Here is a 13093-nt window from a genome sequence, read left to right as displayed (position 1 = left end):
ATTTCATGGATGCTGGTAGACTTTATTATTCATGGCATGGCCTCAGCATATTTATGTCTGTCCTCTCTGGCTCCAAGTCAACATGACGGATGCTGCACACACAGTGTGTTTGCATTGCAGCTGAGGAACACTGAATCGTGGAATCCACCATTTTTATAGCAGATAGTAAGCAAGCCTGGTCTTTGTTCTGGGGAGAATGTACCTCATCTCTCAAGGTTCCCAGCTACACAACAACCCTAAGAAATAGTCCAGGTTAGAGTAGTCAGGTATGCAATCTTGGCATACCCAGCAAGACATCTAGAGTGCAAGAGGCCCAAGGAGGACTATCTTTTCCAACAAGAGAATATTTAAGAATGGCTTGGTGATAAGAAAATTGGCATTTGCATGAAAACACTTATCAAATTGTTATACATTTTCTATTATTATTATTCCTCTTATTATTATTGTTATCATTAGGCTAAGCTCTGAATATGTCCACATGTCTTAAGCACTGCTCCTCAAGGCAATCTGTAACTTAAAGGAGAAAACTAGAAATGCAAGACAAGGTATTTATATCTAAATATCTGCATAGAATATTTAAAAATGAAATTCATCCTGATTTTGAAATAAACATATGCTCACATAAGAAAATGCAGAAAATTATCTTTAAAACATTTAAAAGTCACTCATAACCCCACTCCTCAGAGATCTCAATTACAGTGTTATTTGGGTGAATTTCAGTTCAATCTATATTCTGTACATATTACACAGTTGCAATCATATATAAAGTCCAATTTTATATGCTGCTTTCACTTATAAGTGGTTTTCCCAATTATGCACGTAACAAGCTTAATATTAAATGGCTACATAATATTTCACAACATCAGTGCACCATTAATATAACCACTCACTTAACCATTTCAGTTGTTTCAATTGTTCACTATTATAAACAATCCTGCAGGATGTGCAAAGCATAAAACAAAGATTGCACAGAACATTATCCAGAAGAAAACCCTTAATAGTCCTCTAAAATCAATACTCTGAACAGGAATGTGGACTACATGTAAAATTTTCTTCCGTAGATATCCCATTTGCATTTCCAAAGTTCCAGTGACAGTTTGATCATATGAGTAATTTCTGCTCTTATGCTTGACTCTCCTCAATTCCTAAACCAGAATAGATGCTGGCCTACCTAACCATTCATTCTCACCACCTCCTTACTAAAAGCACTCCTGTATTATTCAGGTTAACAATGTGCTCCATTAAGACTATAGTCCCCAACCTTCTTTGTAGCCAAATATGACTGTGTGATTAAGTTTGGCAAATTGAGATATAAGGGGAAGCCATTGAGAAGGATTTCTAGGAAATCTCCATTAAATGAAGACAGACAGATGGACAGGAAAAGCTTTTTGGTTGCCCTCCCCCCTTCCTGGAAGGTTGAAGTGTAAGCTGGTGCTCAAGCAACCATCTTGGTCGGTGAGGCAACTTGAATATGTAAGACATGCATCAGAAACAGCAGAGCAGAAAGAAGCAATCTGTAAGACTACCACACGAGTGGTAATCTATTGCCAAAGTGCCCTGCTTTGAACCCTAATTCTGTTACTTCCTAACTATAACTTTGAGCAAATTAGTTTTTCCATTCTTTCACCTGTAAAATATCTATCCCTTAGAGTATGAAGTGCTTAGAACAAGGCTAGGAAATAACAAATGTTCTATTATGATTGCCTATTATTTGTACTATATCATCCCCAGACTACCTACCTTCAGACTTACTTTATAGGAGAGAAAGAAAGCCGTCTATGCTTAAGACACCTATTTGGAGATATCTATTTTATTATAATAATTATATATAACATATTATGTATAAGACACTTATTATTATTGTCACCTTCTATTGGCGGTAGAAATTGAAGGGCATAATGGCTCTAAGACTTTCTACTTGGATTAAAAGTCAAAAAGAACAACTTACACTTTAAAGATAGGTCCTTATACCAAACAGCTTGAAGTGTTTATTTCTAAGGATCTGAATTGCAGGGGACTTTTCCTTTCTGTATTAGTTTTGTAATGTTTAGTTTTTTGGGTTTTTGGGGGGTTTTGGCCACGCCGCATGGTTTGTGGGATCCTAGTTCCCCGACCAGGAATTGAACCTGGGCTACGGCAGTGTAAGTGCTCAGTCCTAACCACTGGACCACCAGGGAATTCCCAATGTAATGTTTAGATTTTTATAACAAGCAGATATGACTTTACTTTTATAATCATGAAAAAATATTCCAAGGAGTATTAAATGAGAAAATATTTAAAATAAAGACTTCTTAAATCAGGGGTTCAGCTTTTCTTACAGGACTAGGTAGCACAGGATTTCCGCTCTCACTGGTCCCCTAGCAAAACAAACACTGGGCAATACCAGCCCTTGAGTTTTAACGATGGGAAATGTCTTCAGTTTTTCTACAGGACTTTAATAAATTGCCTTTTAAGTGTTCATGGTGGGGGGGAGGGTGAATTACAAACATTAGAGAACAAAGGAACCATCACTGGCTGATTCTCTGATATAGAAGACCCTTCAAATGCAGTCTTCTCCCTTTGATGATTTTTTTCCTGTTAAGGTTTTGTTTCAGATTCAAATACATTCTGAATAGATGCAATTAATCTTAACAATAGTATAACCTTACAGCACTCTACTGACTTTGAAGTAAGTAACCTTACTGTGTAATTGAACTAAGTTTCTTTTTTCTCATTTCTGCTATGCTTCTAAACGATTATTATAGGTATTATGTGTTTTCAAGCTTTCATCATCCTGTTGATTTATTGCTTCACTGTTTCAGCTGTCAGACTTTTTGAGAAATGCCCACTCATTTTTGATATTGTATTTGAACAAAAATGATTGCTCCCCAAGACTTAGCAGAATTCAAATGCATACCACACTAAGGAGTGGAATCTAGTGCAGAAAAGTTGGAAATTCATCCTAAACAGGACCATAATTTCTTCCCTCCTGTATAAACAGGAAGGTAAATTTGACCTAATCAAACCAAAATGTCTTTTCTTTCCATCCATTCCAACAATCTCTTCTGCCATGCAAAGAACAATGCTTTGCTTTTCACACAGTAGGTGGTAACCCACTAATGGGCCATGAAATCAACTTAATGGGTTTATTTTTAATGAATAAGAATAGAAAATGTGGGGCTTCCCTGGTGGCACAGTGGTTGAGAGTCCGCCTGCCTTTGCAGGGGACACGGGTTCATGCCCCAGTCCAGGAAGATCCCACATGCCGCGGAGCGGCTGGGCCCGTGAGCCATGGCCGCTGAGCCTGCGCTCTGCAACGGGAGAGGCCACAACAGTGAGAGGCCTGCGTACTGCAAAAAAAAAAAAAAAAAAAAAAAAAGAATAGAAAAAGTCAAAGTCCATCACATATAGTAAGGGTGAGAACTGTTTTCTGACATTTTTTCAGTTATATATAAACTCACATATGACCTAGACCCATACATGTACTAGGTCATGAATGTCAAATGCATTGCTAACTTTAGGCTGCGGTCAGAAGTCTGAAAGATCTCTGGAAGGCAGTATGGGGTTTAGGTTGCTCAGAAACAGTGACAGTGAGAAAACTGTTCTAATGTAAGCCAACCAAGCTGTCATGAAGAAAAGCAGCAGAGAAAACAGGATCGCCACAGAAACTTTGCTCCTACAAACTACTTCTCTATCCAAATCATTTTAAAACTGTAAATAAATGTCACATTGCTGATTCTATGGTACCACTCTCTTCAGTCTACAGGAATTCTATTTTCTTGATGTGAAAATAGGACCACTGATAGGAAATTCACGAGCTGCACTGTCACTCCCTCCTCCAGCCCCATCATGTTCAGGATCCAGACTTTGGTAGATAGACTGAGGTCTGAGGGCTGTTTCTGTGACTAAAAAAAGCCATGAGACCTTAGGAAATCATACACTCTCTCAAGACTCAGTTTCTTCAACTATAATGGGGCATAGTGTTTACTGTGAAGAGAAAAATTAATTATATGATGCGTGTAGCACGCGGTTATAAGTTCAAGACATAAAAGTTCGAGGTACTGATTGTTATTTCGGTTTTAGTCCCTCGGAGTACCCAGTTTAACTATTCCAGGTCATAACTAATTTCCTTTCTGCTACCACAGTACTGCAGTGCTTTGTCACATTTCTTAATTCTAAAAGCAGTCAAACAGAGGCTTCCAGAGAGCGTGAGACCTAAAAGCAGTCCAATAAGGAGAGCTCTACTGATTAGTTTGGTAGTAGAATCTGCCCATAGAGACACCTACCCAGCTCACTGAGTCATAAAATTATCATTGAGTTAAACACTGTCTGTTGTTTTACAAACTTGCTGAATGCTTACGAGCCTTGCCTGGAGACTGAGTTAAATAGTTCCCTAATGAATAGCTATCTATATTCAGCCATCAGGAAGATTTCTCATTAGAATCAATCACAGATTTTTCTCTTCCTAGGTACCATTATTTCAGAGCACTAAAAGGAACTCAGGCGTTATTCAGTTCTCCATCTCCAAGGAGGGGTAATAGCCTGATGCTTTCATGCCATTTAACAACTACAGGAAAAAGCTTATTTTCTCACTGCCGTTAAGAGGAGACAGAAGAGAAATCTGGGGCATTTGCAGTGAAGAAAAAATAGGGAAAGCAGTTCCTGTAGGCTCTCATAAGTTTGTAAAAACTTGCACTTCATTTAAGACTATTTTATGTGGCTAGTTCAGATTCAAGTAAGCTGAGTCAAGAATGACTTAAGAAGTTTTTGATGGTCTGTCTCGGGTATAAATTATACATCAGGATTAAGAGTATACTCAACAATGATTAAATAGTGATGTTTATAAAATGGAACTAATGCTATATAACTTAATGACTATGTTATCATTTTTCCCATCTTATATCTCATCGTACATTTACGAAATGTTTAATACTAAAATAACATAGTAGGGCTTCCCTGGTGGCCCGGTGGCTGAGAGCCCACCTGCCGATGCAGGGGACACGGGTTCGTGCCCCGGTCCGGGAAGATCCCACATGCCACGGAGCGGCTGGGCCCGTGAGCCATGGCCGCTGAGCCTGCGCGTCCGGAGCCTGTGCGCCGCAACGGGAGAGGCCACAACAGTGAGAGGCGCGCGTACCGCAAAAAAATATAATAATAATAACACAGTGTTCTTTAAGAGAGAAAAATCAGGAATTGGCCATTAATAAGTGGGCTTACCAAGTCATTCTTTTTAAATACATTTTTTAAAATTTTATTTATTTATTTATGGCTGTGTTGGGTCTTCGTTTCTGTGCTAGGGCTTTCTCTAGTTGTGGCAAGCGGGGGCCACTCTTCATCGCGGTGCGTGGGCCTCTCACTATCGTGGCCTCTCTTGTTGAGGAGCACAGGCTCCAGACGCGCAGGCTCAGTAATTGTGTCTCACGGGCTTAGTTGCTCCGCGGCATGTGGGATCCTCCCAGACCAGGGCTCGAACCCGTGTCCCCTGCACTGGCAGGCAGATTCTCAACCACTGCGCCACCAGGGAAGCCCCCAAGTCATTCTTTATTCTCCCTTCACTCTCCCTTGAGAGTTTGAGGATGAAGGGGAAAAAATGTATCAGTTATCGGGGTCAATTTCTTCCCTGGAGCACAACAAACTGGGCAAAGTATTGAAGTTAGAGGAAGGAAACTAGGGAATGGCCCCTGAGCCCCAAGGGACGAAATAAGGAAAAGGAGTGGGTTTCCCCAGGACATATAGCACTCCCAACAGCCATGGTGTCTAAGCTGCTGTTGTCAGGGGTATGGTATATCTTAAAGGCTGTGTCAATTTGGGTCCTCCGAGGAGTAGACATCAAGATGAGATTAGACAAGCAAGAGATTTACTGGGAGGAAGGCTTGTGAAGGATAAAAGGCGAGCAAGCAGCGGTAGGCAGGGAAAGCCTTAAGAACAGGAGTAGGTCTGACACCTGTGAAGGGAGAGAGGGAGGATTGAGTAGGAAGAGCCTCAGACTGGTATATGGTTCTGAGAAAATCTTGGATAGGTCAGTGGGGAGTCTTCTGGCAAAAGCTGCCCCATAAAGGAGTCCCACCTGGAATGCTCAGACACTGGTGGGAAGAGTGCAGAATAAGAGTGCTCTCAGAGCAAAGGGTACAATGGATTCAAAAGGATGGCAACTAGAGCTGTCAGTTGACTGTGCTCCCCACAGTAGAGTCTTTTGAAGATCTGAAAAGCAAGCTTCCCTGGCTGCCATAGAGGCTATTTCAACTACCGTGGTATAATAAAGTTTAAGTATTCAATCATTGTCCCTGGTTCCTGGCTCAGAGCTCCTTAAAATCCTCGGAATTCTAAGTTATAGGAATGTCAGGACTTCCCTGGTGGCGCAGTGGTTAAGAATCCACCTGCCAATGCAGGGGACACGGGTTTGATCCCTGGTTCCGGAAGATGCCACATGCCACGGAGCAACTACGCCCGTGAGCCACAACTACTGAGCCTGCGTGCCACAACTACTGAAGCCCCCGTGCCTAGAGCCCACGCTCCCTCAACAAGAGAAGCCACCACAATGAGAAGCCCACGCACCACAACGAAGAGTAGCCCCCGCTCACCGCAACTAGAGAAAGCCCGCGTGCAGCAACGAAGACCCAACACAGCCAAAAAAAAAGGATGTCAATTATATGCTAAAGAGATGATTCCTGGTGGGGGCCCTAGATAGCTTCGGGATGGGAGCTGTTTGCCATAAAAAACAACCATGTGATTAGAGGGTTAGAACTTTCAGGTACACCTCTCCCCCAGCTCTGGGAAGGGGAGAGGGGCTGGAGATTGAGTTCAATCACCAAGGGCCAACAATTTAATCAATTATGCCTATGTGATGAAGCCTAAATAAAAATCCTCAAACAATGAGGTTTGGGGAGCTTCCAAATTAGTGAAGACATCCAGGTGCTAGGAGGGTGACCCACCCAGAAAGGGTATGGAAACTCTGTGCAACCCCCCTCCCCGTATCTTCCATTTGGCTGTTCCAGGGCTGTATCCTTTATAATAAAACTGTAACTGTAAGTATAGTGGTTGCCATGAGTTCTGGGAGTCATTCTAGTGAATTATCAAACCTGAGCACGGGGGGAGGTCACGGGAACCCCCAAATTCGTAGTCAGAGATGTGGGTAGCCTGGGGCCCCCCTTGTGGCTTACTCCTAAAGTGGGAGCAGGCTCGTGGGACTGAGCCCTTAACTTGTGGCATCTGCAGTAGCTGTGAGTAGTGTCAGAGATGAATTGAATTATAGATAATTGGTGTTGCAACAACATACGTGTCAGAAAAAAACAAAACAAAAACCCAAAAAACCCACAACTCCTAATTCTCCTATAGATCACAGTTCAAACATCACCTCTTGGGAACACTTTTCCTGCTCCCAAGACTAGCTCAGGCCCTGGCTTTCCTTCACAGTGCATATAAAGAGTTACTCATGTAATTATCTGATAACTGTCTGCCCCATCAATTAGACTATAAGCTACACAAGGGCTTGTCTTTGGTTGAGTAGTTATTTTTTCCTGTATTTCTAATTAAATATCCAGAGCTAGAAACCCTCTCTTTTTATAGGGTTGTTGTGAAGATTCAAAGAGTTAACATATGTATGGGGCTTCCCTGGTGGCACAGTGGTTAAGAATCCACCTGCCAGAGCAGAGGACACAGGTTCGAGCCCTGGTCCGGGAAGATCCCACATGCCTCAGAGCAACTAAGCCCATGCGCCACAACTACTGAGCCTGCGCTCTAGAGCCCGCAAGCCACAACTACTGAGCCCACGTGCTGCAACTACTGAAGCCCACGTGCCTAGAGTCCATGCTCCGCAACAAGAGAAGCCACCGCAATAAGAAGCCCGTGCACCACAACAAAGAGCAGCCCCTGCTCACCGCAACTAGAGAAAGCCCGCGTGCAGCAACAGACCCAATGCAGCCAAAACTAAATAATAAATAATTTTTTTAAAAAAAAGAGTTAACATATGCAATGCACTTTCACAAACATAAGTTAAATACATAAGTGCTTGCCGTTATTATTGCTAATCTTTAAGTCTCTACAGATTTTGCTATAAAGTTGGCCACAAATATGTTAAGGTAAACTGAGTTTGTATACAAATTATGTTAAAGTTAACTGTATAGTGAAATTCCACATTATGGGTTCATTTTCAGAATATCTTTATATTTCCTTCAAACAGCATCAAGCTAGAGGACCACCTTTAGGTACGGTTATAGACAAGTATCTGAACAAAGTGAACCTTGCCTGTATTGCTATCATAGGCAAGAGCCTTTTGCCCAGAATTGGGTAAAATGAGGTAAAATTCCCTTCCAGAAAAACCCATGCCTTAGTCTTATATTTATCTAGAGTTTGGGGGAAGGGTAAAGGATTACTTTGGATTAGAAGTTTGTGTGAACTTTTTTTCTCTTTAAATCTGTATAAATAGCTTACAATATTTAAGATAAAATCATGAACTGAAAAGAATTAGGAAACCCAATATTTATTAGTAAACACTTTACTTAAATCCAAATATAGTTAAGGGCTCAGCCTTGCCTTAGATTCTATTAGAAGTCCTCACGAATCATTCTAACAACTTGCCTTAAAGTCTCTCTATATTTATATGTAAGTCAGCGTTTTAAATCAGTGTGTTTTCACAAGGCATAAACACTTCAGGGTGACAGCACAGTACTTGGTCAATAAACATTTGTTAAATGAATTCAAGGCTATCAGCACCCAACATTTACTGGATACTTGTTTTCTGCCAGGCATGAAATTGTTTTATGGATACACAGACACACACATACACAGACCCTGAGAGGTTGGTATTATCTCACTTCACCTAATGAGGACACTGAGACATAAAGTAGCTGAAGTTCAGAGAGTAAGTAATGGCAGAATCAGAACTTGAACCCAAGCCTGCCTGGCATCAAAGCTCCTCCTTTTCCCACGCTGGGGCTTCCCTAATGAATAAGTGGAAGGATGCGCACAAAACAAGGTCAAAGTTCAACCCTTTGGCATATAAATAAGCTCATATTGAAAGTGAACAAGTGAAGTTTCACTATTAAGCACTTAACTCTATCCTTCCTTTTTCTTAATTTTCTATCAGAAAATGCTTCTAATTTCTCTCCAAGAAAATAAATCTTAACGGCATTTTTTGGTCAGTTTTACTGAGATGTTATTTGCCATTCAACAATTTTCCTTGGTTTCCTGCTTCCATTAAAGGAGACAAGCAAGAGTAAACAGTAGATATAAGCGACTACTGGAGATGTAAGAAGAATTCAGAGTGGTCCAAACAGGATCTTACTTGTTATATACATAGAAGGAAATGTATCTTATAATGTTCTGCTTATTGCAACTGGTTCACATGAAAATAATGAGTTCTGTGAAACACCACTGAACTCACCCATGTATTCTCTCATGGTCTACTGGCAAATTAGAAATCACAAAATGTAGTGAGGTCTTCAGACACTGAGGCCTGGAAAATTAATTAGAAAACTGCCCCTTTCTGAGTAATTTAGTCCAGCAAGATTCTGGGGTAATTTACAATTAATTTACAAATAAGAAAACAGACAGATGCAACTGCTAATGTTTATGAGATGTTATGAGCTTGCAATTAAATGATTATGTCTAAGTAGATCTTTAAAATAGAAAAAAAAGGCACATAGAGGGTATTCATCATCAACGTGAAACCATACATCCGTGACCTCTGTTACATCAAATGCTACAGCTTACAGAGATATACTCAGAATTAAAGGACTTCCATTATGGCCAGATATCCCCCGCTTCTTCTCTGGGCCGCACCGCTTGGCTTGCAGTATCTTAGTTCCCCACCATGGATCAAACTTGAACCCGCCCTAGCAGTGAGCGCGCTGAGTCCTAACCACTGGACCGCTGGGGAATTCCGCTCCGCCCCGCCCCCCCACCCCCATTCTGAGTAGGAAAGAAATGCAGCAATCTCTAATTGAAATCACCCAGATCACCCACACCACGTAAGGGCAACCCAAAGCTGAATAATATTAAGAAGCCTGGTACTTATGAATTCTTTCAAAAGTTAAGGGATGAAAGAAAATCTGTTTATTGGGCATAAGGTTATATACTGTTCCTTAGAAACCAACGTTTGTCTTTCATGTAACTAGAAGTTGATGAAAAGGGGTAACTGAAAATGAAACCATCTGGAAAGTTCCAGTTCACAGAAGCAGCACTTCAAAAGCAGTAATGTCTTTACAAACCCTGCTGTTGGATTAAAGCATCTCATTCCATTGGTGGGAAAGGATCACTGACACTTTACATAATAAATGTTTCCAGGATAGTAACTGTGGTCCCTGAAGCAAAGACCAGGAATAAAGGTTACCTACCTGTTCCTATGTAGAGCACTTATCAACACCCGCGGCAAGAACCACTACACCCACTCACTTCCTCTCCGGCTCAGTCCTCTGGTCCTAAGGGGCTACTTTATCCGGGAGTTTTGTCGGAATGCAGGCTCCTAGAGGCAGCCATTTGCATTTCTACCCAATAACACATTCTCTCTTCACCCTTACCCTCCCAGCTGATGTGAAGATACTATTTAGGGCATCAGTTTTTTTAAGATAGGAAGGGAAGAAAATATTTTCATACTATTTAAGAGCATGAGTTCTGGAGATATCTGGAAAATTAGTAAGAAGCCTAGGCAGTTACTACACACCCAGTAGTAGCCTAGTCCTGTAGCCAGCCTTGAAGAATCAGGAAGGTAGTGTCCTCAAAAGGAACGCGGGCTCGGTCGGATGTTCAGTAAGGATCCCGGACCGGCACACTCAATTTATAAGGTAATTCATGTCTGCTATTGTTTAGATGAGCCTGCATTTTCTTAGAGACCCTGTAATGGGGCCCCTGTGGTTCAAACTTAGGTGATCTGAGAAGAGCCTGGGCGCCTGTTTGGGATCTGGGCTTCCGCCCCGCAGGACAGGTGATTAAATACTTACAACCTCCGGCCCGCGTGCTCCGGGCTCTCCCGCGAAGGGCTCTCGGGAGCCTCCTCCAAACCCCGCCTGGGGCCCTGCGGCGGGCCCAGCTCCCCGCGCCACACAGCGGGGTCCCGGGCCGGGCGGGAGGCGGCGGGGGCTCCGAAACCGGAGCCCTGCACCCTACTGCGGGTGTACATGGTCCAGAGCCCGCGGGGCCCGGGCCGCCGCCGCTGCGGGAAGGATGAGGGCCGAGCTGAGACGCTTCGCGGGTCTCGAGATGCGATTCCGAAGAGCGGGAGCGGCGGTTTAGCAGCTGAGTTTCGATTCCCGCTACCAGCCGCGGGCTGCCCCGCCCCCCGCCGCGGGCTGCCCCACCCCGCCCCCCAGGACTTCCCCGACCTTGCTCCTCCCTGGCGCCCTCTGACCCGATCGCAGGTTACAGCGCCGGCCGCGCGCCCCGCCTGGGATGTTGAATGGAGCGCGCCTGGCCAGCTACAGGTGAGTTGGTTTGAGGTCTCACAGCCACCTTAAAGGGTGATAAAGTTATCTATGATCAATCACGGAGACCTCATGCAAGCAGGGAGTAGGGAGTAGCCACCAGGTAACTGAAATCCTGAAAGACAACTGAGGACTATTTAACAGGTCACCCTAATTTGAGGTTTCTGCAGGATATTTGAGACGGTGAACAATATATTAACCTTCAGATTCCAGAGATTAGGTCAATAATTAAAATTATCTAAACAAAATTTGGCCTTTTATCAGTTTTGACTGCTGTTTGGTTTTTGCCAAGTATTTTCTTTTTTAAAATTTTTTTTAAAATTTTATTTATTTATTACTATTATTTTTTTGGCTGCCGTTGGGTCTTTGTCTGCGCGCGGGCTTTCTCTAGTTGCAGCAAGCAGGGGCTACTCTTTGTTGTGGTGCTCAGGCTTTTCATTGTGGTGGTTTCCTCTTGTGGAGCATGGGCTCTAGACGCGTGGGCTTCATTAGTTGCAGCACACAGGCTCAGTAGTTGTGGCTCACGGGCTCTAGAGCACAGGCTTAGTAGCTGTGGCACACAGGCTTAGTTGCTCGGTGGCATGTGGGATCTTCCCAGACCAGGGCTGGAACCCGTGTCCCCTGCATTGGCAGGCGGATTCTTAACCACTGCACCACCAGGGAAGCCCCTGCCAAGTACTTTCAAGTTAAAGGCAATGGAAAGTGAAATCAAAAGTGAAAGAAAAAGCAGAACTGGAGCAGCAAGCTGAGGGGAAGGCAGAGATGATTCTCTATGCAGCCCTGTTACGTGATTGATCAGACATTAAAGAAATTTTGATTAAATACCTGCTCTGTGCAAGACATTGGGCAGTAATTCAACTATGGTATGGGAATAGTTTAAAATATGGATTTGCAAGATTCTATAGGTCCAGGGGTGAGTCCCTGCATCCAATTTTTCAATAGCTCCTGGATGACTCTGATGTGTGCTGCGATGATCACCACTGTCCTTTGTGTAGCTGGCTACCCAAAGATAAAAGAAGGCTCTTCCCTCACCCAACCGCTACTCTAGAAGACGCGTAAACAAACGTTAATGCCACCGTGGGATAAGAGAAATAACAAGATGTGTAAGGCTATTAGATGTTCAGGGAAAGTAGGGATTAGCCCTCCGAATAATTCAAAGAAAAGGGACGTTTGAGAATGACCCACAAAAGTCAAGGAGTTCACCAAGAAGAAGGAGGCACAATGCTGGAGGCTTGTGGCTTACGCTGACAAGGTGTGTACCTACTCCAGGTGGGGCGGGATGGCTGGAACACCCCAGCCTGTAGTCATCAAGCCACTTAGGAGTTCGATTGTTTTGCTTATATTACTGGTGCTTAGAAAATAAAGACAAACACATGTTTGATAGCTAGTGAAAGATTTCAATGAATGGTGGGCAGTGTGTGGAGTAAGACAGGAGAGGAGAAGGTAAAGGCAAGGGACTTGTTAGGGAAGGAGGTCAGGGTTTCTATGCCACCTGCAGCGTTAGAGGTCTGTCAAGTAGACCACGGGTTCTCAAATGTCAGAGCCCATCAGAACCACCTGGAGGGTGTATTGAAACAGACTTCTGGAGCTAACCCTTGTGTTTCTGATTCAGTAGATCTGGGGTGGGACCCTGTGGGGTATTGTGAGGAGTAAAGAGTTAATCTACAACAGTTGGTCTCAAATGGAGTTGACTTTGC

The 13093-nt window shown here is 43.1% G+C and overlaps 1 protein-coding gene across 3 annotated transcripts in view; it reads right to left on the bottom strand.

The window, feature by feature from the left end:
• EPSTI1 (epithelial stromal interaction 1) overlaps positions 1 to 11200 on the bottom strand; it is a 96933-nt gene extending 85733 nt beyond the window's left edge. For all 3 annotated transcript variants that reach the window (XM_082859622.1, XM_082859623.1, XM_082859624.1), the window contains exon 1: positions 10917 to 11200. In XM_082859622.1, the coding sequence (XP_082715748.1) occupies positions 10917 to 11095 (179 nt within the window). In that variant the 5' untranslated portion in view covers positions 11096 to 11200. The remainder of the gene's footprint in view (positions 1 to 10916) is intronic.
• Between the last annotated feature and the right edge of the window lie 1893 nt (positions 11201 to 13093).

The sequence above is a fragment of the Leucopleurus acutus genome (assembly GCF_964270905.1).
Source record: "Leucopleurus acutus genome assembly, chromosome: 18".
In the NCBI taxonomy this organism is placed as follows: domain Eukaryota; kingdom Metazoa; phylum Chordata; class Mammalia; order Artiodactyla; family Delphinidae; genus Leucopleurus; species Leucopleurus acutus.
The sequence above is the reverse complement of the archived record's forward strand: the minus strand, read 5'-3'. Positions and strand labels throughout refer to the sequence as shown.